This window comes from Mytilus edulis, chromosome 2 (assembly GCF_963676685.1).
Source record: "Mytilus edulis chromosome 2, xbMytEdul2.2, whole genome shotgun sequence".
NCBI lineage: Eukaryota > Metazoa > Mollusca > Bivalvia > Mytilida > Mytilidae > Mytilus > Mytilus edulis.
The window spans coordinates 62756529-62782814 of NC_092345.1; the positions used below are offsets into that span (position 1 = coordinate 62756529).

Consider the following 26286-nt stretch of genomic DNA (forward strand, 5'->3'; position numbering starts at 1 on the left):
GAATAGTGTTAGTTCTGGTCATACTGTAAACAATTGTAGTAGTTTTATATATCCAGATATAAATTCTTGTCTTATGTCTTTGTTTCTGTAGGAACAGTTGGAAAAGCAAGAGAATGATTATCTTGAAAAAGCAGCTAAGCTTGAAGAACAAGTTATGCAGTTAGAAAAGAACAGAGATGTTCTGGAGGTTAGCATTCATTTATATAAGTTTTTGTAAACATAATCTTTTTTATACAATCGCAAAAAATTTTTTAAAAAATTATACGACCGCAAAAATTAAAAAAAATTTTGGTTGTATATTGGTATCACGTCGTCATTGTTGTTGTTGTCGTCCAAAGACAGATTGTTTCTGGATAATAACTTTTGAATAAGTAAAAAGAAATTAATAAAATTTTAACACAATGTTTATAACCACAAAAGGAAGCCTGGGATTGATTTTGAGGTTTATGGTCCCAAAGGTTTAGGAATTAGGGGCCCAAAGGGGCAAAAAAACAGCATTTATCTAGTTTCAGGACAAAAAGTTATGTATTAGTATTTCAATTGTTATGAAATTGTACCACAATGTTTAATGCCATAAGTAAAAGGTTGGGATTTATTTTAAGGGGTTATTGGGAAAACAGTCTAGGAATTAAGGACCAAAAAGGGGCCAAAACAAGCATTTTTCTAGTTTAAAGACAATAACTTGTGTGTAACTGTGTGGACATCTCTGACATTGTACCACAAGTTTCCATATAACACAGGGAAGTCTGGGATTCAGTTTGGGGTTAAATTTCCCGAATATGTAGGAAAAAAGGGCCAAAAAGAAGCATTTTTCTACTTTACAGACAATAACTTGTGTTTAAGTGTATGGATCTCTATAAATTTTTACAAGAAGGTTCAATACCACTAAAGGAAGGTTGGGATTGATTTTGGGGGTTATGGTCCCAATAGTTCAGGAATTAGGGGTCAAAAAGGGGGCCAAAAATAATCATTTTTGTAGTTTTCAAACAATAACTTACGTTTAAGTGTATGAATCTCTCTGAAATTAAACCACAAGTTTCCATACCATGAAGGGATGGTTAGTATTGACTTTGGGGGGTAATGGCTCAAAATGTTTCGGAATTAGGGGCAAAAACAGGGAAAAACTAGGTATTTCTGGTCAATGGACAATTAAGACAATTTAAAAGCAGTGTAATGGAGGTAATTCTAAAACATTTAACATACAATGGCCACAGACCACAATTAATTCTTCTATCAGTTCTTTATAACGTTTTGTATCATTAAAAAAATTGCACTTTGCACTTTTTTCAAATTTTTTGTGTGTGTAATGTATAGTACTAATCCAAATATATATCCAAAATTCAGAAAGAGTGAAGCAATCACTATTACAAATTTAGCCAATACACATCCATACCCCTATTGACAAGTCAAGAGATGTTCCGAAAACTGTAAATATTCCCTTTTTGCACTTGGCCTAATCACTCATTCCATATCAAAATCAGTTTAAATACAACATCCAAAAAATTATTTCACCTCTCTTCTTTCATTTCCACCCAAAAAAATCTAAGAAATGAGTGAGGAAGCCGAAGGGAAGGAATAAAAATCTAGGAAAAATACACTCTAATTAAAAGGAACTATATTCGTGGACAACAAAAAGCTGGGTCATTAATTGTGGTCTTGGGCCTATAAGTTGGGTATGTTCGGGTTTACCTCCCTTACACTACTTGTATATTATGTATAAAGAAATGTCAGGTTTTGGACTAATTGCCAAAAAATGGGGAGGTTAGGTGTTATCAATTTTTTTCTTCAAATTTCTCAAATTCTAAATTTTTGAATAGTTAAAAGAAGAAATCTTCAATTGCACAATATTGCGCCATAGATTTGTAAGATCTTGACATTTGTTTTGTGTCAGAAACCCATATTATGTCAAAAATTTTATCACAATCAAAATTCAGAGCTGTATCAAGCTTGAATGTTGTGTCCATACTTGCCCTAACGGTTCAGGGTTCGACTTCTGCGGACGTATAAAGCTGCACCCTGCAGAGCACCTGGTTAGCATTTAATTTAAAGTCATCTTAGATTTGAATAACCAATAAACAAACACGAAGAAAGGCAAGATAAGGAGTACATGATTATAATACAGCAACACAATGATGCATAAGACTGAAATTACATATAGAGATAAACATGGAGTCTTTAACAATAGATATATTTGTTTTAGGTATGCCAAGCTCTTGATTTTAAAGAGAAGAAATGAATTGTGAATGAGTTTTAAAAAGTATGGAATATCTGCTGTCAAAATAGATTTGCCTTAAGGACTAAAAACAAAATATATAACTAAAAACATAACAATACAACTATAAACACCCACTGGCAAAATTCCAAAATACGCAGTAATCAAACTATACAATTATGCATAATTTTGACAACTTGTTATCTTTTACCATCAGAATGAAAAGTACAGTTTATCAAATGATGAATTAGAGTTAAAGAAGAAAGTATGTGAATTGGAGAATACAGAAAGAGAATTGAGGAGTATGGTAAATATCTAGTGTAGCTTGTCATATCTCTATGTAGGACTCTGAACTGGGATTGTACTCAGAACAGTGATGGTAACACTAAAGTATCATGGTTTGACCTTGAAGTGCATTTTTGATCATGTTTAAGTGTGACAGTGGCAGTGTTGACACTACCTTGTTCATTGCTATGCTGTCAGAAGTGCAATGGTTTAAATCATGGACTAAATTTACATCAACTATGGTTTTCATTTTCACATGTTGATGTCACTTAAGAAAGCAGTTTTTCATGTTTTTATGTATAGCATAAAGAGTATCATCTGTTTCATTTAAAACAGTCATGATAAATTGTCATTGAATTTTCAGTCATAGGAAACTCCTGAGAGGAACAAAGTAAAGATAAACTGTAAACGTGGAATTATGTCTACATGCAGCAAAATTAAAGAGGACAATCTCTCATTTAGTATAACACTGTGAATTAGGACATACATTATATGAAATATATTCTTGAATTTTAAATGTTGCAACTCTGTTAAAATTATACTGAAACAGGCTTTTTACGGAATGATAATTCTTTTACTATTCTTTTTGGCCTTTTTAACTTTTTTGGATTGGAGCGTCACTGATGAGTCTTTTGTAGACGAAACACGTGTATGGCGTATATACTAAATTTAGTCCTGGTATCTATTATGAGTTTATTTATTTCAACCATACACATATATATCATTGAAACCAAAATGGCATGATTATTTTATAGACAATTATGAATGCTTTTATTAAGTAAAACAAATTTTACTTCGCATAATAATTGCACATCTGTGGATTTTAAACTAGCCTTTACATATCAAATAGATGACAACAAGTCAGCAAAAGGACACATGTCACACTTTGGCACAGACCATTGCACTTTAGCGTGACCAACAAACTTCAGCATCCCCATTGCATCTCTGAGTCCTACATATATATATTTGCCTGCTTTTCAATCACTGAACAAATAAGTTGAAATCCATCAATATTCAGAAATTGATAAATATTTTATAATTTGAGCTGCGTCTGATAGAAATAGACTGGATGCAAATGATTATGAATACATTTGTTAACCTATTTTGGGTTGTAAAAATCTCTAAGCAACATCTGGAACTGTTTGAAAATTAAGTTGGTATACGCTACAAAATAGATAAAAATCATCTTTTATTTCCTATTTGAATGTTCCGAAATCAATCAAAGTATATTAAATCTACATGCATACATGCATTTGCATAAGGTTGACTTCTATCCAATGCAGCTCATTTGATTCTTTGATGAATTACCAAAAATAATTCTGTAATTGTAATAAAAAAAGGAAATATATTTGTTTATATTAATGCAATTGTTATATTTTGTTATTATGCCATTTATGAAAAAATATATTTAATAATATTTTTAAATTACTGTACTTATTTCAAATTCACATTGTCAGTAAGTAAAGATTCCTTCATGTTTAATACATCTTTCAGCCAAAATAAAATATGGCCTTTTGCTTTTTCTTGATAACTATTTTCTGATGTAGGCACTTAGAAATATGGATATGGAAACAAATGACTATAAATGTTGAGAAATGTTTGTTTGACATTTCAAACTTTTGCCTCATTAAAAAAACAAAATGGTCATCATGACAAAAAAGTGGGCTTTTCTTATTGGCTTAATATTATGGACTTTATTTAGAGAATATCATGAAATACGACAGAAATAGTTCTTACTTGAATGTGACTTGGTGTTACTTTGGTGCTGATTAGTCAACCAAAATAAATTCCAGATGCATTTTTACACTGCATTCTATAGGAAATATATAGAAAGTTTTCTTTGCACGATCTGCTCACTGAAAACAAATAAGATTAAAAGGCTATTTTTTTTAAGTACAGTGTAACTGACAGAGTATTATTCCTGTAATTTTGTTAGACTAGTTCATATGACTACTTCTCAGAATTTCATTTTAAATTGAACAAGGGAAACATTTAGCCAAGTTTTTGGTTAAAGTTTCAGTATATCTAACTTATAAAGATAGAAGATTGTGAGGTTTTTAGATTTCAATCAAATGTTTTTACAAAGTATTATCAGTAAATTATAATTAGGATTTTTTTTATCTAAGATTTCAGATCATGAGAATAAATTAACTCAGTCATCTAAGCAATTGGAAGAATTGGAACAGTTTTTGAAGAGCAAAGAATCTGAGCTTCAAGAATGCATTGCAGGTAATAACAAATATACGAAAAAATACATGTTATATCTAGAACTTTCAACATAAAAAGGGGGTGCAATTAAAATTCTCATGAATGATGTGTTAACTGTGATTGTTATATATATAATGAGTCTAAAAATTTAAGTTTATGTGAAGGTATTGTGGTATATGTTGACCGTCTGTCCATCTGTCGTTGACATGTCAGACATTAATTCAAAAATGCTTTAACAAATATGCATGAAACTTTGGTGAATTGTTTATATCTATTGTATTGACATGAGCTCCCTTTCAATTTTTATAAATTTTGGTTCACCGTTTCCATATTTTTTTTTTCAGAAAAAGATGAGTTGTTAGTTAGAAATGCTGAGTTATCACAGAAAAATTTATCTGTTCAGAGCAGCTCAGATAGTATTATTAACCAGCTTAAATCAGAGATAAAAGACCAAGATGATCACATAGATAATTTAAAACAGTCCCATGATTCATTGCAAGAGAATGTTGATTTCCATGAAAAAAAGGTAAGATTGAAGAATATGCAGTTTATCCATATTATTTAGTGACCCATCTTTAGCAAGTGTTAAAAATAGTTTTAATAACATATGGGTCAGTTGAAAATTAATGTTAGTGGTTTTATATTAGGTTGAAAAAACATTTCCTCTTCAGAACTTTTTTGTCTTATGTATGTTTCATAACAGTTACTATTATTTGATTTGCTGTGAAATATTACACCTGATTATGATAAATGCACATGTCATCTTATTTTTAAAAGTTTCAAATTACACTTGAACAAAAAGATCAATACTTACACAACACTGTGTTCATGAATTAAAGAAGAAATATTTTGCTGGTAATAGAAAAGTTTTGAACATAATCTACTGTTGTGACTCAATGCTGATTTTTTTTTTTTTTTTTTTATGCCCAGCTGTAGATGAGGGGGCATTAAGTTTTACCCTTGTCCGTTTGTACGTCTGTTCAGATCAAGTACCAATTTGAGTAGCGTCACTTAAACAGTTCTTGAGTTATGTCCCTTTATAACATTATATTCAGGCGAAGGCATCATTAATATCCCATGGACCATTCCAAATCTATTTTTAAATAAATACCTGAACTATCCTGATATATAAAAAAAAAGGAAATTGAATCTATGTCCTCTGTATGTAATTAATAGTAGCAAAGAATGATTGAGATTGAGATTGATTCATTAACATTATAAATCTGAATAATAGATAAAAGAGCTTGAAGATGGGAAAGAAGAGAATAAGCAGACTACTACACAAGTTAGTACTTTGGAGCAAACTGTTACAGACTTACAGGAACAGCTGGCAGACAAAAATAAGGTAAACTAATTCTCTATAGAATAAAATGCTCCAGTGTTTTACATCTTATCTGTGAATAGTTAAGAAAAGATCTAACCAATAAATAATTATGCAAAGATTCAACATAATAAAACTAGGCTGAGTCCTTGAATTATTTTTTCATACTCAATACTAATTTTCCTATTATATTTTGTGTATGTAATCTAATTTTACTACCTACAGATAGAAACGGAGCATTGATTCATGACTGATTTATCATCCTGCACCTTACACATTTCTCCTTGGCAAAGACTATATGATGATTCAACTAATGCTTACTTTACTGTTAGAAAAATTTGTATTGAAAAATGCAGATGATCAAAGTTTTTGATGATTCACCCAGAAAGGACTTGGAGGAAATGACATGAAATTTAAATACTGATAAAAAATACCACTGAATAGAAATGAAAAAAAAAATACATGAAAAACCTTTCTACAATAATATAATTCTATCAGCATACTTCTAAAAACTTGAAATTATTTTGTTGAAAAGTAAAAATACTGTTTTTAAAGCCTATAGCAATAAATGTAAAGGTTGTATCCATATGTCGTGTTGCAGCTCTTATTTGGATTTTGTATGATAAACAAATTTGATTTTATTTTTTCCATCAGGCTTTGAAAAAACAGGAACAAAGACTTAGAGATCTTCAAAAAACTTTACAGCGTGAACTTAGAGTTCAACCTCTCCCCAGTGATGAACCAGTTGTGATTGATGGTGCTTCATTTACTCCGCCAATGCAGCGGAAAATTAGTGAAAGTCGGAATTCACCATTGAAAGACAATATTGATTTTAAGGATCATAATCCTGCAACAATAAGTCATGTGATGAAACCATTTGAAACAAACAATCATTCAGATAATGGAATAGATGTTCATAAAAACCGGACACGTAATTCTGATCATTTACTGAGAAAGGACTTAGAAAATGATGTGAACTTTAAATATTTGAAACATGTGGTTTTAAAATTTATGTTAAGTAGAGAAGCAGAGGTTAGTAGTTTATTTATAATAAATTAAAAAGACCTTTTGACCCAATAAAATATTGAAAGCAACAAATTTAAACAAATCTGCGAGTGCATAATGTTGTCATGAATTCATTCATTTCTTGTATCAGTTGATATGTGTAAAGAATTCCAATGTTACAACTATCCACAGAGACCAAATGAAATAGAAGTTAACAACTATAGGTCTTTTACTGCCTTCAAAAATTAGCAAAAGCTAGCTGAAAAAAAAGCAATGAAATGACAAAAAATAAATCAACTTAAAGGAGAAAAGACTGAATTATGTACAAAACAACAAATTTAAAACAAATATAATATACTGCAACAAAAGAAATCCACTAAATTACAGGCTCCTGACGGGTTTATTCTGCTAAATTCAATAAAAGTGTATGTCAATAACAACATCATGTAAATTTAGATATCTTATGTCAGTCCACTGTTAATTTATCAGATATGTTATATACATTTTCTATCACGAACCTACCTCATTTGTATTTGATTTCATTATTTTATTTCAGGCTGTGCATTTAATACGAGCTATATCAGTGTTACTACATTTCTCACCAGATGAACAAAAGATGTTACATGATACATTAGAATACAGAATGTCTTGGTTTGGAATTCGACCAGCGCTAGGCTCAGGACAGAAATCAAAATACATTCCACCACCATTTTAATGTTGTGATTTATATGAGAGTATATATGTCAATGATTAATGATATTTGATTTTCATCAAAATACTTCCTCTTTTTGGCATGACCAGAAAAGTTTTACTGCCCTTTGTTAGAATTTAAACACACTGCATTTATATATAGGTATAATAAAAGTTCAAAGTATAGTCAAATAGCAAATGACTGCTGACAAGTCTTTACCAATATTATATTTCATTCTTTGGATTTCTTTGAAAAGAAGTTAACAATTTTGAATTATACTTTTAACAGATTTTCAGATATGCCTTCCTGTTTGATGACGCTTTAAACTTTTATCCAACACACTAAGCATAGAATTTTAACATTATTTACATTAATTATTATCGAGATTCAACATGGATATTTTCAAACTGTTCTTAATTTTGGTCAAAAAAGTTTGTTTCCATATTTTGATTTTCCATGAAATTGTATTACCATTATCATATCTTATTACTTAATGAATTGATGCACTTGTGATGATGAATCAAACCATCTTGTTTATCTTGTTTTATATAAATTTTGGTACCTAACTTCAAATTTCTGAACATTTTGAATTATTTTGTTTGCAGTAGAAAAAGAGGTTTGTCTCATTTTAAAAAAAATCTTTGGCTTAGCATAGGTCAAACTGATGAATATTATGGCATCCTCAGTGATTTCATTTAAAAAAAAATTTCAGTTTGGATTTTTTTGACTATATGACTATTTTTTCATCAATTCAAAGAAAACTAATGAATTTTAAATGATTTGATAAATAATGAAAATTTTGTTTGAGTGACAATATTAATGATAACAAAAGGTTTTTCTATGTTTTTAGTTAAAATTATTCAAGAGATTTTGAAATTACAATTTGCCCAAATACATACAGTTGTTCTATAAAGTATGTTATTTGTCCTTGACCAAATTTTCATTGTTAAGGTACTGTTTAAGAAGCTCTATTAGTTTTGTCATTAGAATTTCCCACTTGTGAGTAACAAGGATAGCTATATTTGATACATGGGATCCTTGCAAGGTTTTCATTTCCATCAGACAGAGTTTTCCTTACCTTGACCTGAAATCATGGCATTTAAGGTTTGAGTTTTCTCAGATAAGTTAATACCTCAGATACTTTATGCAAAAAGTCAAAGTATTTGGTGTATGACTTCCATCCAATTGTAAAAGTTAAATTTTTTTATGGTATAAAAGTTATTGCCTTATTTCTCAGATATTCTAAGCAATATATAACATTAATGTTTAAAGTGTGCATTGCTGTAAGATGTTAAAGTGTGTCTGGCATGTTTCATCTGACCTAGACCCCCTTTTTTCATATTCATGGTGTATTGGTTTATAAGTGTTTTGTATTCATGATGAGGTCTGTTTCACAGATACTGTAAGCAATAGATCTATAAAATAATTGTATGGTGTACATGTTTGTCTGTTAGGTTCATCTGACCTTCACCTCATTTTCTTGGTTCATTGGACCATCTTCTCAGATACGATCGGCAGTAGATTCACTATGTATGGTGTATTTAATGTTAGTAGGTTGTACATGCATGTCTTTCAGTGTTCATCAGGCCCTTATTTATTTGATTCATTGGTCAACACAAACTTTTTATGGTTCCAATCATTTGTCAGATACATTGTATTTTCAGCAATAGGTCAACTTATTGGAACAATGTGAGGCGTGCATGTCTGTCTGGCAGGGTTTATCTTACCTTTACTTATTTACATGGATCATTGATAATAATACTTCTAGTATAAACCTTAAGACTATCTGTCCTATGGCATCTGTAGCAGGACACAATTAAATTAATATTTTGACACATAAGATAAAAATTTAGTCTTTAATTATATTGATATAAAACATGCTGTTTCTGTCATGAATGTGTGTACACAAATACTCTCAATAATAACAATGGCTGTGAATCTTTTATCGTATATTGTTATTGCTTATTTACATAAATGTATGAATATTATGTGTGTTTTGTTTATTAAATTTACAAGTGGAAAAAATTATTGCCAATGAGACAACTTTTTATTAGGGACCAAATGATGTAGAAAATAGAAACTAGAGGTCACTGTACAAATGTCAACAATGAGAAAATCCCATACTGCTGTATCACGGCCGACACTCGGCTAACCGAGAGATTGGTCGGTTAATCTATATTGAGTATGCGGCTATATGGGCGATTGGTCTGTTAATCGGGTTGGTTATTCATCTGTTAAGAGTAAAACGCTTAATTTAATGTTAAACTCTATTAAATATACAGATTTTTGGCATGTTATAAGAACCAAATCAAAAAAAGAAAAGTGTCTGACAAAATGGTATCTATCAAAGAACATTTTGCACTTGTAAAAACATTTCTTAGTCTGCGCAGCTTTCAGTAAAACTAAAAGGCGTCGCGCAAGTATGTAGTATTTATGCTTATACGCATAGCAATTTTTTTAATAAAAGGCGAAACAAACAAATTTAGATATCATTTAAAGGACAAAAAATAGTACTGTGGTTCTAAAAAATAAATTGACATTAGTAAATATTTCATAATTGTAAAATAACGTGAATAATACCACGTTTTAGTGAAAATTATGGGAATAAAGTCTGTTAATGGGTTGGACAATTGAAATTGTGTCAGTTAAGAGTTATTTAGCCACGACAATAATTTTGCTACCTTTATATTTTCCCCTTGAAAAATTTAAGAATGAGATGTTCTTGAGTACACAAAAATGACAATACGGTGCCAAATTATCCTAGAAAGAGCATTTTTATTTGACTTTCTTTGCATTTTATTGAAGGGTGTGTCACTTCAATATAGCGTGATATGGATGGGCCTCTGGAATATGCATGAATTTTTTATTGACGCTTTCAATCAGCCTTAATTTTTGTGTCTGTTCGAAGTAGCACGTTCTCAATTCCGACTGAAAGTGTCTTTCTAATACAACACAGGGTACATATAACGTATTCTCGTTCACATATGAACATGATATTTGTCACTGGACGTTAAACCCTAATTCGTCAGCATCATCCAATTGGTTTTTTTCTTCTATTACTTAATCATATGTTGTTTACAAATCACTCAAAAGAAGTAAACGGAAAGGAGCGAATGCAGCTACATTTGGTTATTTTAAGTTTCAATTCATTTTATTCCGTTTAGTTCCTTTCTACATAAGTGCAGAGGAGAACTACAGTTGACTATGGTGGCCGGTGAAGTCCATTTCGCGTTTTCGCGATTTCGCCTTTCATATTCTATAGGGCGAAAACGCGAAATCGCAAAAAGGCGAAATCGCGAAGTCAAAAATGTGAAAACGCGAAGTCGAAAACGAGAAATCGGTTTCGCGTTTTCGACTTCACAATTTCGCGTTTTCGTCATATAGAATATGTAAGGCGAAAGCGCTAAAACGCAAAATGGCATTAACCTGCCACCATAGTTGTCCGCATGTAAACTTCTAGAATTTGTCACCAATTTAAGTACATCGCAATCCGTTACTGTTTCAACAACCATCGGTGTTTCATGTGTGTATTCTTAAACAAGCATTATTTTTCTCTCGTTTTTAGCAATGTATCACTCTCTACTGTCCTTATATATTATTCTATATTCTGCGTTTCCATCCAGATTCTCGTGTATACCATGAGGGTCCGGATTGGGGGTATTGTTTATTTAGAAGATGTATTCTTTAAATTGTTATGTCATTTTTTTTTTACATTTTATATATCTTACTCATTATTCTTTCTTTATTTTTCATATTTTGTCATCCCAATATATTTTACTTACTCATGTTTAGTTACATTACGACGTTTATCTCTGATTTATATACTGGTTACCAATGTAGATGACAAATTTGTGTCAATCATGACAATTAAACAGAATCAACATGATATATGCCATCATTCTTGGATGAAATTAATATTACTTTAATATTACACTTTTTGAAACCAATTTTATCAATTTCAATTTCATCTGTTGTTTCCGTGTATGTTATGTTTCATTGCTCATGTGTTGTTTTCGTATATTTTAGCCGCTCGTCTTGCGCCTACTCATTTGATTCGATAACACCCCATATAGCAATAAAATTATACTTTTATTGCCATTCATAACTCTTAACAGACCAATTAACAGACCGGGTTTTATACATCCGACCCATTAACAGACCAGGTTTTAAACAAAGATTGATTTATGTCACCAAAATACAGATTTTCGTGTAGATTTTTCACACAATGATATCAATATGGTTAACAAACATAATGCCTTTCTTTTTTCGATGTTCAAAATATTGAATGCAAGTAAATTTAACCAATGTGTCATTTTGTGTACATTTTATATGTGTAAAATGTGTATAAATTTATTGATGAGTAACCCACCTTTTCATTTTATAGATCGTACATCGAAGCTAGAAAAATAATAATTACACCACTGAATTCAGTACATTGAATTGTTTTGTTAGACATGAATACTTTTTATAATGAAAATATATTTAGAAAGTTATACAATGAAACATGCTGAACTTTCAATGATTTTCTCGATAACACCTGATTAACAGACTTTAGCCAACCCGATTAACAGACCAACCGCCGATATAGCCGCATACTCAATATAGATTAACCGACCAATCTCTCGGTTAGCCGAGTGTCGGCCGTGTGTATGTCTGTTCAAAGAAACATATCTGTCAAGTTTGACTTCAATATACTAAGTTCTTTAGAGAAAATTAGAAAGATCATATCCTAGGGAACATATGTACTAAGTTTCAAGTTGATTGGACTTCTAACTTCATCAGAAACTACCTTGATAAAAAACTTCAACCTAAAGTGGGACAGACAGATGCACCCATAGACAGGAAAACATAATGTGACCTGGGTTTGGCATAAAAATTGTTTTACTCCATGATTCTTGAGAAGTTGATTAGGTAGTTATGACATTGAATTGCCACAAAGCACTGTAGATAAATTTTTGTTTCAGATGTCAATTATTTATAGGATAATAAAAACAAAAAAAGAATGCAGTTTAAATACTGAAAAACATTTTTTAAATTTGTGGTTGAGGATCAGTATCCTTAAATCAGGACCATTCTGCTCATATTCTGTTGTAATAAAATCTTTTGTCAGTTATTGTCTGTTTAATAACTTTTCTTTTACTGTTTAGACATTTTATTAATTGATTGCCTTTGTTAATCATTACCAAAACCAATAGACTTGCATGGTATATGAATTAAAGATTTAGGGTATACCTCGCTTAGACAGCAACAGTAGTCAATTATCTATTTCATGTTTTCAATATATATGTATGAACTAAGAATTTTTTTTCTAAGATATCCCATTTTTTATATCACTTCATTTATAAGATTGACACTTGACATTTATAGGATTTAATGCAGGATATGATCACCTTAGATAATATAACATAGTAAGTACCATGTTGACACAGGATTCCATGCAGGATATGACCACCTTACTTTATATGCCATTTTGAGTACTACATTAACAAAGGATTCCATGCAGGATATGACCACCTTACTTTATATGCCATTTTGAGTACTACATTAACAAAGGATTCCATGCAGGATATGACAACCTTACTTTATATGCCATTTTGAGTACTACATTAATGAAAGATTCCATGCAGGACATGACCACCTTACTTTATATGTCATTGTGAGTACTACATACACAAAGGATTCCATGCAGGATATGACCACTTTACTTTATATGCCATATTGAATACTACATTAACGAAAGATTCCATGCAGGATATGACCACCTTACTTTATATGTCATTGTGAGTACTACATACACAAAGGATTCCATGCAGGATATGACCACTTTACTTTATATGGCATTTTGAGTACTACATTAACAAAGGATTTACCACCTTACTTTATATGTCATTGTGACTACTACATTAACAAAGGATTCACCACCTTACTTTATATGTCATTGTGAGTACTACATTAACAAAGGATTCCATGCAGGATATGACCACCTTACTTTATATGTCATTGTGAGTACTACATTAACAAAGGATTCCATGCAGGATATGATCACCTTGCTTTATATGCCATTGTGAGTACTACATTAACAAAGGATTCCATTCAGGATATGACCACCTTGCTTTATATGCCATTGTGAGTACTACGTTAACAAAGGATTCCATGCAGGATATGACCACCTTACTTTATATGCTCTTGTGAGTACTACATAAATACAGGATTAAATGCAGGAAATAATCATCTTCCTTAGTACACCATGTTGAGTACCAATTATTTAGAGGATTCAATGCAGGATAAGATCACCTTACATAATATATATTGGTGAGTACCACATTAACAGAGGATTCAATGCAGGATATGATAAAATTACTAAACATACCATAATTCAGAGGATTTCATGCAGGATTTGATCACCTTACTTTTGTCATGGAAAGTACAACATTTACAGATAATTTAATGCATATTTTAAGGATCTCCTTATGTAATATACCACATGTGAGTACAACACTAACAGGATTGAATGCAGTATATAATCACCTTACATAATATACTTTGGTAAGTACCACATATATAGAGGATTCAGATCACCTTACATAATATACCTTGGTGAGTACGATTCGGATCACCTCACTCAATATACAACAGTTATTTCCACACAAAAAGATCATCTTTCTTGAGTGATCAGTCATGTCCCCCTGTAGTAAAATAAAAGGCTGAAATCTTGTAAAGCAATACATTTATTTTGAAAGAGTTTAGATGATATGTTTATGATCATGTAACAGCATTTTACATCAATATGAATTAGAAAACTGACCGACTAATAATTTTAAAATATTTAAAATACTGCTAATTAAATACCAGTAATCTCCATTTTTAAGGACTAAATTATTTCATAAAATATTGCAATGACCCAAGGACTTTTGCATTTTATAAGGTTACACATAAATAAATGGATGTATTAAAAAACAATGTAAAATTACACATAAAAAATTAATTCAAGACTAAAAATAATACTCACAATACAGTGAATACACATGCTTGATGTAAATAAATATAAAAAGTATATGTGTCCATAGGACATCTTCCTCTGCAAATACTATCATATTTACATGTTCAAATATGGGTAAAAAAAATTTAAACTGTGAAATCTGGATCAAAACTCATTTTTATGCCCCATTTATGGGCATTATGTTTTCTGGTCTGTGCTTCATTTCGTCAGTTCGTCCATCCATCTGTCCTGTTTCAAAAAGTTTTTGGTCAAGGTATTTTTTGATGAAGTTGAAGTTCTATTAACTTGAAACTTACTACCCATGTTCCTTATGATATGTCCTTTTTAATTTTATGTCAAATTAGAGTTTTGACCACCATTTCACGGTCCACTGAACATAGAAAGTGATAGTGGGGCATCCGTGTGCTATGGACACATTCTTGTTTTCATTTTTTTTTAATATGTCATAGCATGATGAAAATATGAACAAGTGTACTATGTTTTAAATTGATGTAAACACAACTTTACAGTATACTATCAATAATAAATCAATACCTGAACTTGATGCTACTGTAGGCAGAACATATTACTGGAAATATTATGTAAATAAATTTTTACAATTTATACAAAGTAAGATATTAAAACAAGAGCTGTCAAAATGACAGTAAACGAGATTCTTTTTATATTTATTTGTGTTCTGGCATTTATCAATACTACAAGGACCAAAACTCCTAATAGGTAAAATTTATGATTATCAACATCAAACTTGACTTCCATGTTGTCAACAATAACAACATATAAACGAGATAGAAAATGACCCTCTAGCAGGAAAAACTGTGTGCCCTTAATGCATAAAGTAAGAAAAAATTACTAAGTCCACCTACCTAGGATTTTGAAAATATCTAAAATAAAATTTTAAAAGGTTTGGTTGAACGGTTCATGAGTAAATACACAGACACAACATTTTTTAAACTTTCAAGAACCGTAACTCCTGAACGGTAAAAGTAAAAATCGTCATTATTGAACTTGACCTCCATTTTGTTGTCAGTAACAACATATTAAAATTTTAAAAGGTTTGGTTGACTGGTTCACGAGTAAATGCACGGACACGACATTTTTTTAAACTTTCAAGAACCGTAACTCCTGAACGGTAAAAGTCAAAATCGTCATTATTGAACTTGACCTCCTTTATGTTGTCAGTAACAACATATTAAAATTTTAAAAGGTTTGGTTGAACGGTTCATGAGTAAATGCACGGACACAACATTTTTTAAACTTTCAAGTAACTCCTGAACGGTAAAAGTCAAAATCGTCATTATTGAACTTGACCTCCATTTTGTTGTCAGTAACAACATATTAAAATTTTAAAAGGTTTGGTTGAACGATTCATGAGTAAATGCACGGACAACACTTGGTTGCCGCCCGCCCGCCCGCCCGCCATACATCCCCAAATCAATAACCGACATTTTTGACACAAAAATCCGGTTAAAAAGAGTTCATTAAAAAAAAGGTACATGTTGAACACTAAGTCAAATCACATAACAGAGATCAGAGGTATATCTGTATGCATGATTCTTCAATGATTTAATACTCTGTTGCATAATAACAGTCTCTGCAGATGGACAATGGTAAATCAGCATAACCAAATTAAAAAGGATATCTTTAGATGGAAATTGACAAGTCATCCATACATACCATAATACAAATAAAAGTTATGTTGCAGCTATACAAAAATATTTCTATCACCTGTCCTTGGTACTCTATTGAATTTTCAGGAGCTCATATGTTATAAAGTTTGAACAAAAGACACATAGTTATTTACTCTTTTATAAGATTTGACCACTCTTTTGCATAGATCTGATAATGTATAATAAAGCATGCAAGTCTCAATCTCTGTAGACCTGTAATATATTAATAAATGCACTGTAACATGATCCATGCAATTTTCTAAAACATCAAATAAATGTCCTACTTGTATAAATTAAGATATTCAAACCATCAACATTAATCAGTTTTATCACCAACTGATTTGGATTTATTAAATATACAATAATTTCCGTGCTATCGATGACAAATCAAATTCACTCATAACCTCTTCAACTCATGAGTTTTCCCACTTGGTATCAGCTGTCTTTTTTATATAACATCAAAAAATACTTTAAGAAGCTATTTTGGGAGTGTCATTGCCCTAGAATATCTTTCGTTGTTTTTTTTTCAATATAGATATCTAATAAATACAATTTTCTGGGTTCTCCATAATAGTCTGTATAGCAGTTTGCAGAAGTAATTGCTGAGCAAATCTACTGACAAAAATAGTAAAATAAAAAATACAAAAATGTTAAATAAAACAAAGAACATACAGCTTTATAATATAAATGTATATCATGTAATGTTAGCGTTTAAAGAGGACACATTTGTTTGATTGATTGTAAGTATGAAACTGCAGTATCATAATCAGCTGAAAAGTTTGCATACTATGTATGAATTTCTTCTCAATTACAGAACAGTAATAAATTATACTGTAAATTATTGAATTTGTTATTGCAACTTTTGAAAAATAAACAAAAATGTAAGATTAATTCACCTTTTCAGAATCTAAAGGACTATGGGTAATCTCATTGTTCGTACACCAAAAAAAAAATATTACGTCATTGGTTGAATTTCAATTGTTTAGAATGTTCTTAACCAATCACAAGGTTTTGGTGTACGCTTTTGAAAATTTGACACAGAATGCATTAGATTATGAAAATGGCAAATTCTTGTAATTTTAATAAAATGCTGCATACAGACAGTAGATGATGGACAAGTGATAACAAGTGATGCCATCACAGACATCACAGATGGCAAAAAATGTAATATATTCATTAGTTTTTATAGCACAATTAATGTGTACCATCTTTCAAGTTGATTTTCCTACAACTTGAGGGTAAAGGATTTAAACTAAAAACTTTAACTTGAGAATGGCTTGATTTCACAAAATCGTATTTCCAAGTTTAGTGAATTATAAAATAAGTTCTAAACAATAAACTCCCTTAGTTAAAAACTTTAACATGATCAAAAATGTACAAACAGACAAAATAGTGGACAGATGGACAGCTGCACTAACCAGAATACACAATGCCCCTATACTATATTAAGCAGGGCATTTTATACATGTAGTTACCAGCAGACGGTTGTACGAAAATGTCATTAACCTAATGTGTCATTAAGTCTTCATTAAGCCCTTATGGTGCATTAGGCTAATGACAACTTAATGACAACTTAGGCTAATGACATGTTTGTACAACCAGCTGTTGATATAAAAAAAATCATTATTTTTCTAAAAATTATGCATTCCAGGGGGAGATAAATCCTGTATGGGAAATAACTCTTGACAATATAAAATGAACAATTTCTAAGCTCACATTGAGATTTCTTTCATATATTATGCACAATAAAAATGTATATCTATATAAATCTTTAATAAAATCTCTACCTTCATCCATTATATAATGAAATAATATATATTTTTATAATTCTAATAGAAGCTTTAAATTATTTCAATCTTAAAATAAATGCATATTTGTAAATTGTATAATTTGTAATGCCTGTGATACAACTTTAGACTGCATAATCTTTAATTTTTAGCTCACCTGGCCCAAAGGGCCAAGTGAGCTTTTCCAATCACTTGGCGTCCGTCGTCGTCCGTCGTCGTTAACTTTTACAAAAATCTTCTCCTCTGAAACTACTGGGCCAAATTAAACCAAACTTGGCCACAATCATCATTGGGGTATCTAGTTTAAAAAATGTGTGGCGTGACCCGGTCAACCAACCAAGATGGCCGCCATGGCTAAAAATAGAACATAGGGGTAAAATGCAGTTTTTGGCTTATAACTCAAAAAACAAAGCATTAAGAGCAATTCTGACATGAGGTAAAATTGTTTATCAGGTCAAGATCTATCTGCCCTGAAATTTTCAGATGAATCCGACAACCCGTTATTGGGTTGCTGCCCCTGAACTGGTAATTTTAGGGAATTTTTGCTGTTTTTGGCTATTATCATGAATATTATTATAGATAGAGATAAACTGTAGACAGCAATAATGTTCAGCAAAGTAAGATTTACAAATAAGTCAACATGACCGAAATGGTCAGTTGACCCCTTTAGGAGTTATTGACCTTTATAGTCAATTTTTAACCATTTTTCGTAAATCTTAGTAATCTTTTACAAAAATCTTCTCCTCTGAAACTACTGGGCCAAATTATCCAAACTTGGCCACAATCATCTTTGGGATATCTAGTTTAAAAAATGTGTGGCATGACCCGGCCAACCAACCAAGATGGTCGCCATGGCTAAAAATAGAACATAGGGGTAAAATGCAGTTTTTGGCTTATAACTCAAAAACCAAAGCATTTAGAGCAAATCTGACATGTGATAAAAGTGTTTATCAGGTCAAGATCTATCTGTCCTGAAATTTTCAGATGAATCGGACAACCTGTTGTTGGGTTGCTGCCCCTGAATTGGTAATTTTAAGGAAATTTTGCTGTTTTTGGTTATTATCTTGAATATTATTATAGATAGAGATAAACTGTAAACAGCAATTATGTTCAGCAAAGTAAGATTTACAAATAAGTCAGCATGACCAAAATGGTCAGTTGACCCCTGAAGGAGTTATTGCCCTTTATAGTCAATTTTTAACCATTTTTTCGTAAATCTTAGTAATCTTTTACAAAAATCTTCTTCTCTGAAACTACTGGGTCAAATTAAACTAAACTTGGCCACAATCATCATTGGGGTAACTTGTTTAAAAAATGTGTGGCGTGACCTGGCCAATCAACCAAAATGGCTGCCACGGCTAATAATAGAACATAGGGGTAAAATGCAGTTTTTGGCTCATAACTCAAAAACTGAAGCATTAAGAGAAAATCTGACAGGGTTTAATTGTTTATCAGGTCAAGATCTATCTGCCCTGATGTTTTCACATGGATCGGACAACCCGTTGTTAGGTTACTGTCCTGAATTGGTAATTTTAAGGAAATTTTGCCGTTTTTTGTTATTATCTTGAATATTATTATAGATAGAGATAAACTGTATACAGCAATAACGTTCAGCAAAATAAGATCTACAAATAAGTTTACATGACCAAAATAGTCAATTGACCCCTTAAGGAGTTATTGCCCTTTATAGTTAATTTTTAACATTTTTCATAAATTTTTGTAAATTTTTAGAAAATATTTTCCACTGTAATTACTGGGCCAAGTTCATTATAGATAGAGATAATTGTAGCAACAAGAATGTTCAGTAAAGTAAGATCTACAAACACATCACTATCACCAAAACACAATTATGTCATAAATTTATCTGTGTCCATTGTTTAATATGCACAAGACCAAGGTGAGCGACACAGGCTCTTTAGAGCCTCTAGTTTATTCAGTAGTCAGATAAACAACCAAGATTAAAATTTGTGGATAAGTTTGCATCAAATGTTTATGAAAAATAGGATTTGTTATAAGTATGTATAAAGAGTAACGACAGCATGGTTCATTGTACCTTAATACTATAGATTTAATCATAATAATATGGGATCAAGAATACTATAGATTTAATCATTATAATATGGGATCAAGACTACTATAGGTTTAATCATTATAATATGGAATCAAGACTACCATAGATTTAATCATTATAATATGGAATCAAGACTACCATAGATTTAAACATTATAATATAGAATCAAGTCTACTATAGATTTAATCATTATAATATGGAATCAAGACTACCAAGATTTAATCATTATAATATGGAATCAAGACTAAAATATTAGTAATACTTATGGCACATTCAAGCAAAGTATATAAAATGAAAGACAACCACACCCATTAGAAACACAGCTAATACATTAGATGTTATCTTCCACTTCCTGTTTTCTTTAATTGACACCATATCTTCTCGCACAACACCATGACTAGCTAAAGATCTTCTGCTGCTTTCATCCATCCCACATAACCAATGTGCTATTCTCTTGAATATGCTTATAGGTTCTGGAAAAAACATTTAAAAATACAAAATCAATATGTATACAAATTGTACATGTAGTACATTTAAATTCTGCAAGAGAGTACTCAGTGGCATGAGTAGATTGATTGGTACTATTTCAGCAACATGATCTGCTACCCTTTAGGCTACTGAGTCACTTCCGTTGGCAGCCATTTTGAACTTTTCATCAGCACTCAAGAAACATATTGCAAGTTAATAACCTTCACAGGATCAATTCTGCCTTGCTTGGTATCCATATGTTCACCTACTTTTGAGAAGTTTCCTTAAATTAAGCCAATCAGAAATTAGAAAAGGTCATGGCAGCAATGTTATTGAACAAATTAGTAACAAAATAGGAACACTCAGTAAGGACCTTGTATGGAATATCTCGTCCATATTAATTTCAGTTTATTCACAAGAAAAATCAAAACTTGATTCCAAAGCTGATATACAGATACCTGGGAGGACATATGCCAATTGTTGGCAAAAGCTGACATTGCCTTCATCCAAGTAAACAAAATCTTGTTTCAATATTTAAATTACCCAAATGGATTCAATAAACATGAAGAGGTCCTTGTGAAATAGCTCCTCATGTGAAAGTATTCTGATTCAAATGGTAATTAATTTTATCAATACAGTGTAAACTGTCTAATTATATATAATACAACACACTGGGGGACCAGAAAAATATGTCAGATTAAGAAGGGTGTCAGAATACTCACGGTTTTTCTGCAAGGATAGGCATATTTTGGGACCAGAAAAACGTGTAGGTTAAAGCAGGATGTTGGAATACTCTGGTGTCGGATTAGATAAGTTACAGTATTGTAATCAGCAATATCTCTATATTTACCATTGTATGTGACTTCATTATGTTTATCCTCTAACACCACTTCCACTGGATTGTGTTGTTCATTCAATGCCTCTTTTTCTTTCATATTAATACTACTGTTATCAATCATCTCCTCTTTTGCTTCCTCCTTTCCTGTAATTTCTTTCTCTCTGAAGACATCCATTTCAGTATTGTCCTTTTCAGGAGAACCATTATTATCATTTTCAACATAGGATACTAGTTCTGGTATTGATGCATCATTCATTACCTTATCAATGTCCAGTCTAGGACGTTTACTGTGTCGAGTCTTCCAGGTCAAACGTTCTAGCTAAAAATATAGGATATGAGAGAAAAAGAGAAAAAAAACACTGACAAATGACTAAACACACTTTGATTAAATTATTAAAGGACAAGGTTCACGAATGGCACAAAATGGCCTAAAGTATCAACTTTATCATAAAACACCAAAAAGGTCTCAATTTGGTTCGTAAATGGGTCTATTTCCAAAGTATAAATGCTAAAAATGTCAGTTCTTTTTATAAGACTACAAGATATTCGCCAAAGTAAGCCCATTTTGGACATTTTGTCAAAATATGATGATTTTGTGCATTTTTCAGACCTAAAAGCTTTTGAAACACCTTGGCCGCCACCTACGATCCAGAATGTGTTGTAACCAAAAGATTCTGATTTTGATATAGATTTCATCAATATAAAAACTTTTTGGATCGTAGATGTAGGCCAAGGTTAATTATGCCAAAAACAATTAAAATTATGGACAAAAAGTACCAAAATTGACCTTTTAATACAAATTATGCTCATTTAAGGGGTCATTGCTCCATAAATAGTAAAGGAAAGTGCCAGAAAAAAATATTTTTGTCTTAGTAGTATTATCACAAGTATTTCTATGTGAAATTTGTAATTTTTTGCCCCAATTTAAAAAACATGAAAAAATCAGGGCCAATTTTAACCCTTCATGAACCTTCTCCTTTAAGCCATGAGAAGTCAACCCCTTTCTCCAAATTTTGTTTTTATCGCAATCTATGAAAACAATAAAATAAAAGTTGCAACATATCAAAGAAAAAATTAAATATACATGTTTAATATAGCTCGCTGTTTGGTATGAGAGGTGTGAGCCAAGGCTCCGTGTTGAAGACCGTACTTTGACCTATAATGGTTTATTTTTAGAAGTTGTGACTTGGATGGAGAGGTGTTTCATTGGCACCCATACCTCATCTTCGTATATCTATGTATTGATATTTCTATAGATTTACAATAGCAATTGTCCGTTTTAAAGTTTAGAGTAAATGAAAGCATGCTTTATAGTTATAAAATACTATAAGATGATTGTTTGTTTCTTCATTAGTGTTACTTACACATCGTTTGTCAATAGGTTTGGTCAACAAACTGATAACAATAGCTGTTATGCCTGTCAGGCAAAAAACAAAGATGGAGAAATACAAGTAATGAAACTTGGATACAATCGCTGGTCGTGGATCTGGTGCTGGATCACCACAATCTGGTACAGTGTAGGAATATTCCACAATAAACCGGATCAATCCAACTACCATACCTAACACCAAACCAGAGAATGCTCCCTAAAAAAAACAAAACTAGAGGCTTTCAAGAGCCTGTGTCGCTCACCTTGGTCTATGTGCATATTAAACAATGGACACAGATAAATTCATGACAAAATTGTGTTTTGGGGATCATGATGTGTTTGTAGATCTTACTTTACTGGACATTCTTCTTGTTACAATTATCTCTATCTATAATAAACTTGGCCCAGTAATTACAGTGGAAAATATATTCTAAAAATTTACAAAAATTTACGAAAATTGTTAAATATTTACTATAAAGGGCAATAACTCCTTAATGGGTCAACTGACCATTTTGGTCATGTTGACTTTTTTGTAGATCTTACTTGGCTGTGTACAGTTTATTTCTATCTATAATAATATTCAAGATAATAAGCAAAAACTGCAAAATTTGCATTTTACCCCGATGTTCTATTTTTAGCCATGGCGGCCATCTTGGTTGGTTGGCCGGGTCACGCCACACATTTTGTAAACTAGATACCCCAATGATGATTGTGGCCAAGTTTGGTTAAATTTGGCCTAGTAGTTTCAGAGGAGAAGATTTTTGTAAAAGTTAACGACGACGGACGACGACACCGACGACGGACGCCAAGTGATGATAAAAGCTCACTTGGCCCTTCGGGCCAGGTGAGCTAAAAAGGATTGAATCAGTTGCAAAAATTATTTTTCTATCAAGTGTTTTCTATATAAATTTAGTTTATATTTTTAGGTATTATATATTTATTTTTTTTCAAGATTCTTTAAAAATGATAATATACAAATTGTTCAGTAAATGATATGACTTTTAGTTACTTGGTGGTTTGCCAATGGTACTTAAGATATCTTCACATATAATGATCACTCCATATCTGTCAGGTGACACATTTTTTATGAGACTGTAGAAATAAACATTGCATCTTAATCTTTAGAATATATACAAAATTCTACTACAGTGATTACCAATTCATTCAATCTATCCCATAAAATGGACAGGAGATATACACAGCATATTGGAGGCTGCATAAAACTGGATACTTCTTGTATGTACACAAACAGTTCACTTCCTTCTGAGGCTCTTAAAACAGGGATCCAGACTATACTGATTACAACTAAAACCACAACAAATATCCTGAAAAACAAATCATCTTTGCTTAGAATATCAGCAGATAATAATCATTCCATAATAACTGTTTTTAAAATAACAAATGTATACTATTTTCTCTACTTTGCCAGCATGTGTTGTGACTGACACCTTTAACTAACTGAAATCTCAGTATTTCACAAGTGAAATACAAAAGAATTTATATTTTATTTAATGAATGGATATTATTTATTTTGTATTTATTGAACCATACAATTAATTTTTGACTCTTCACATTGAATAATCCGCAAAGATTATGTAAAATGTGAAGAGTCAAAAATGAATTTTATGGTTCATTAAATTCAAAATAAATTAAAATAGATAAAATAGATTTTACTTTACTGAACATTCTTGCTACTTACAATTTTGCTCTATTCATAATAAACTTGGCCTTTTAGAAACAGAGGAAAATATTTTGTAAAAATTTACAAAAATTTACCAAATGAATGAAAATTGTTAAAAATTTACTACAAAGGGCAATAACTCCTTAAGGGGTCAACCGACCATTTTGGTCATGTTGATTTATTTGTAGATCTTCCTTTGCTGAACATTATTGCTGTTTACAGTTTATCTCTATCTATAATAATATTCAAGATAATAACCAACTAGAGGCTCTAAAGAGCCTGTGTCGCTCACCTTGGTATATGTGAATATTAAACAAAAGAAGCAGATAGATTCATGACAAAATTGTGTTTTGGTGATGGTGATGTGTTTGTACATCTTACTTTACTGAACATTCTTGCTGCTTACAATTATCTCTATCTATAATGAACTTGGCCCAGTAGTTTCAGTGGAAAATGTTAGTAAAAATTTACAAATTTTGTGAAAATTGTTAAAAATTGACTATAAAGGACAATAACTCCTTAGGGGGTCAATTGACCATTTCAGTCATGTTGACTTATTTGTAAATCTTACTTTTCTAAACATTATTGCTGTTTACAGGTTATCTCTATCTATAATATAGTATTCAAGATAATAACCAAAAACAGCAAAATTTCCTTAAACTTACCAATTTAGGGGCAGCAACCCAACAACGGGTTGTCCAATTCATCTGAAAATTTAAGGGCAGATAGATTTTGACCTGATAAACAATTTTACTCCAGTCAGATTTGCTCTAAATGCTTTGGTTTTTGAGTTATAAGCCAAAAACTGCATTTTACCCCTATGTTCTATTTTTAGCCATGGCGGCCATCTTGGTTGGATGGCTGGGTTACCGGACACATTTTTTAAACTAGATACCCCAATGATGATTGTGGCCAAGTTTGGTTTAATTTGGCCCAGTAGTTTCAGAGGAGAAGATTTTTGTAAAAGTTAACGACAATGGACGACGGACGCCGGACGCCAAGTGATGGGAAAACCGCAAAATTTCCTTAAAAATTACCAATTGGGGGGCAGCAACCCAACAACCAGTTGTCCAATTCATCTGAAAATAATAGGGCAGATAGATATTGACTTGATAAACGATTTAACAGCATGTCAGATTTGCTATAAATGCTTTGGTTTCAGAGTTATAAGCCAAAATCTACATTTTACCCCTATGTCATATTCTAAGCCATGACAGCCATCTTGGTTGGTTGGTTGGGTCACCGCACATATTTTTTAAACTAGATACCCTAATAATGATTGTGGCTAAGTTTTGTTAAAATTGGCCCAGTTGTTACAAAGGGGAGAAGATTTTTGTAAAAGATAACAAAAATTTACGAAAAATTGGTAAAAAAATACTATAAAGGGCAATAACTCCTTAAGGGGTCATCTGACCATTTTGGTCATGCAGACTTATTTGTAGATCTTACTTTGCTGAACATTATTGCTGTTTACAGTTTATCTCTTTCTATAATAATATTCAAGATAATATTCAAAAATGGCAAAATTTCCTTAAAATTACCAATAAAGGGGTAGCATCCCAACAACAGGTTGTCTGATTCATCTAAAAATTTCAGGGCAGATAGATCTTGACTTGATAAACAATTTTAACCCTGTCAGATTTGCTCTAAATGCTTTGGTTTCAGAGTTATAAGCCAAAACCT

The 26286-nt window shown here is 31.4% G+C and overlaps 3 protein-coding genes across 4 annotated transcripts in view; 2 read left to right on the forward strand and 1 right to left on the reverse strand.

The window, feature by feature from the left end:
• LOC139512604 (golgin subfamily A member 1-like) overlaps positions 1-9710 on the forward strand; it is a 32764-nt gene extending 23054 nt beyond the window's left edge. Inside the window, exons 16-22 of the mRNA XM_071300328.1 lie at positions 92-187; positions 2430-2519; positions 4624-4726; positions 5050-5231; positions 5940-6050; positions 6681-7058; positions 7588-9710. Of these exons, the coding sequence (XP_071156429.1) occupies positions 92-187; positions 2430-2519; positions 4624-4726; positions 5050-5231; positions 5940-6050; positions 6681-7058; positions 7588-7746 (1119 nt within the window). The 3' untranslated portion in view covers positions 7747-9710. The remainder of the gene's footprint in view (positions 1-91; positions 188-2429; positions 2520-4623; positions 4727-5049; positions 5232-5939; positions 6051-6680; positions 7059-7587) is intronic.
• LOC139512619 (nose resistant to fluoxetine protein 6-like) overlaps positions 1-26286 on the forward strand; it is a 499632-nt gene that overhangs the window by 429663 nt on the left and 43683 nt on the right. The window contains exon 16 of the transcript XR_011662313.1: positions 23836-23907. The gene's annotated coding sequence lies outside the window, so the exon portion shown is untranslated. The remainder of the gene's footprint in view (positions 1-23835; positions 23908-26286) is intronic.
• Positions 20418-26286, reverse strand: part of LOC139512620 (sodium/glucose cotransporter 4-like) — a 43428-nt gene continuing 37559 nt past the window's right edge. For both annotated transcript variants that reach the window (XM_071300365.1, XM_071300366.1), the window contains exons 12-15: positions 24079-24247; positions 22918-23139; positions 21566-21872; positions 20418-20720 (exon numbers count right to left, since the gene is read on the reverse strand). In XM_071300365.1, coding sequence (XP_071156466.1) covers positions 20521-20720; positions 21566-21872; positions 22918-23139; positions 24079-24247 — 898 coding nt within the window. In that variant the 3' untranslated portion in view covers positions 20418-20520. The remainder of the gene's footprint in view (positions 20721-21565; positions 21873-22917; positions 23140-24078; positions 24248-26286) is intronic.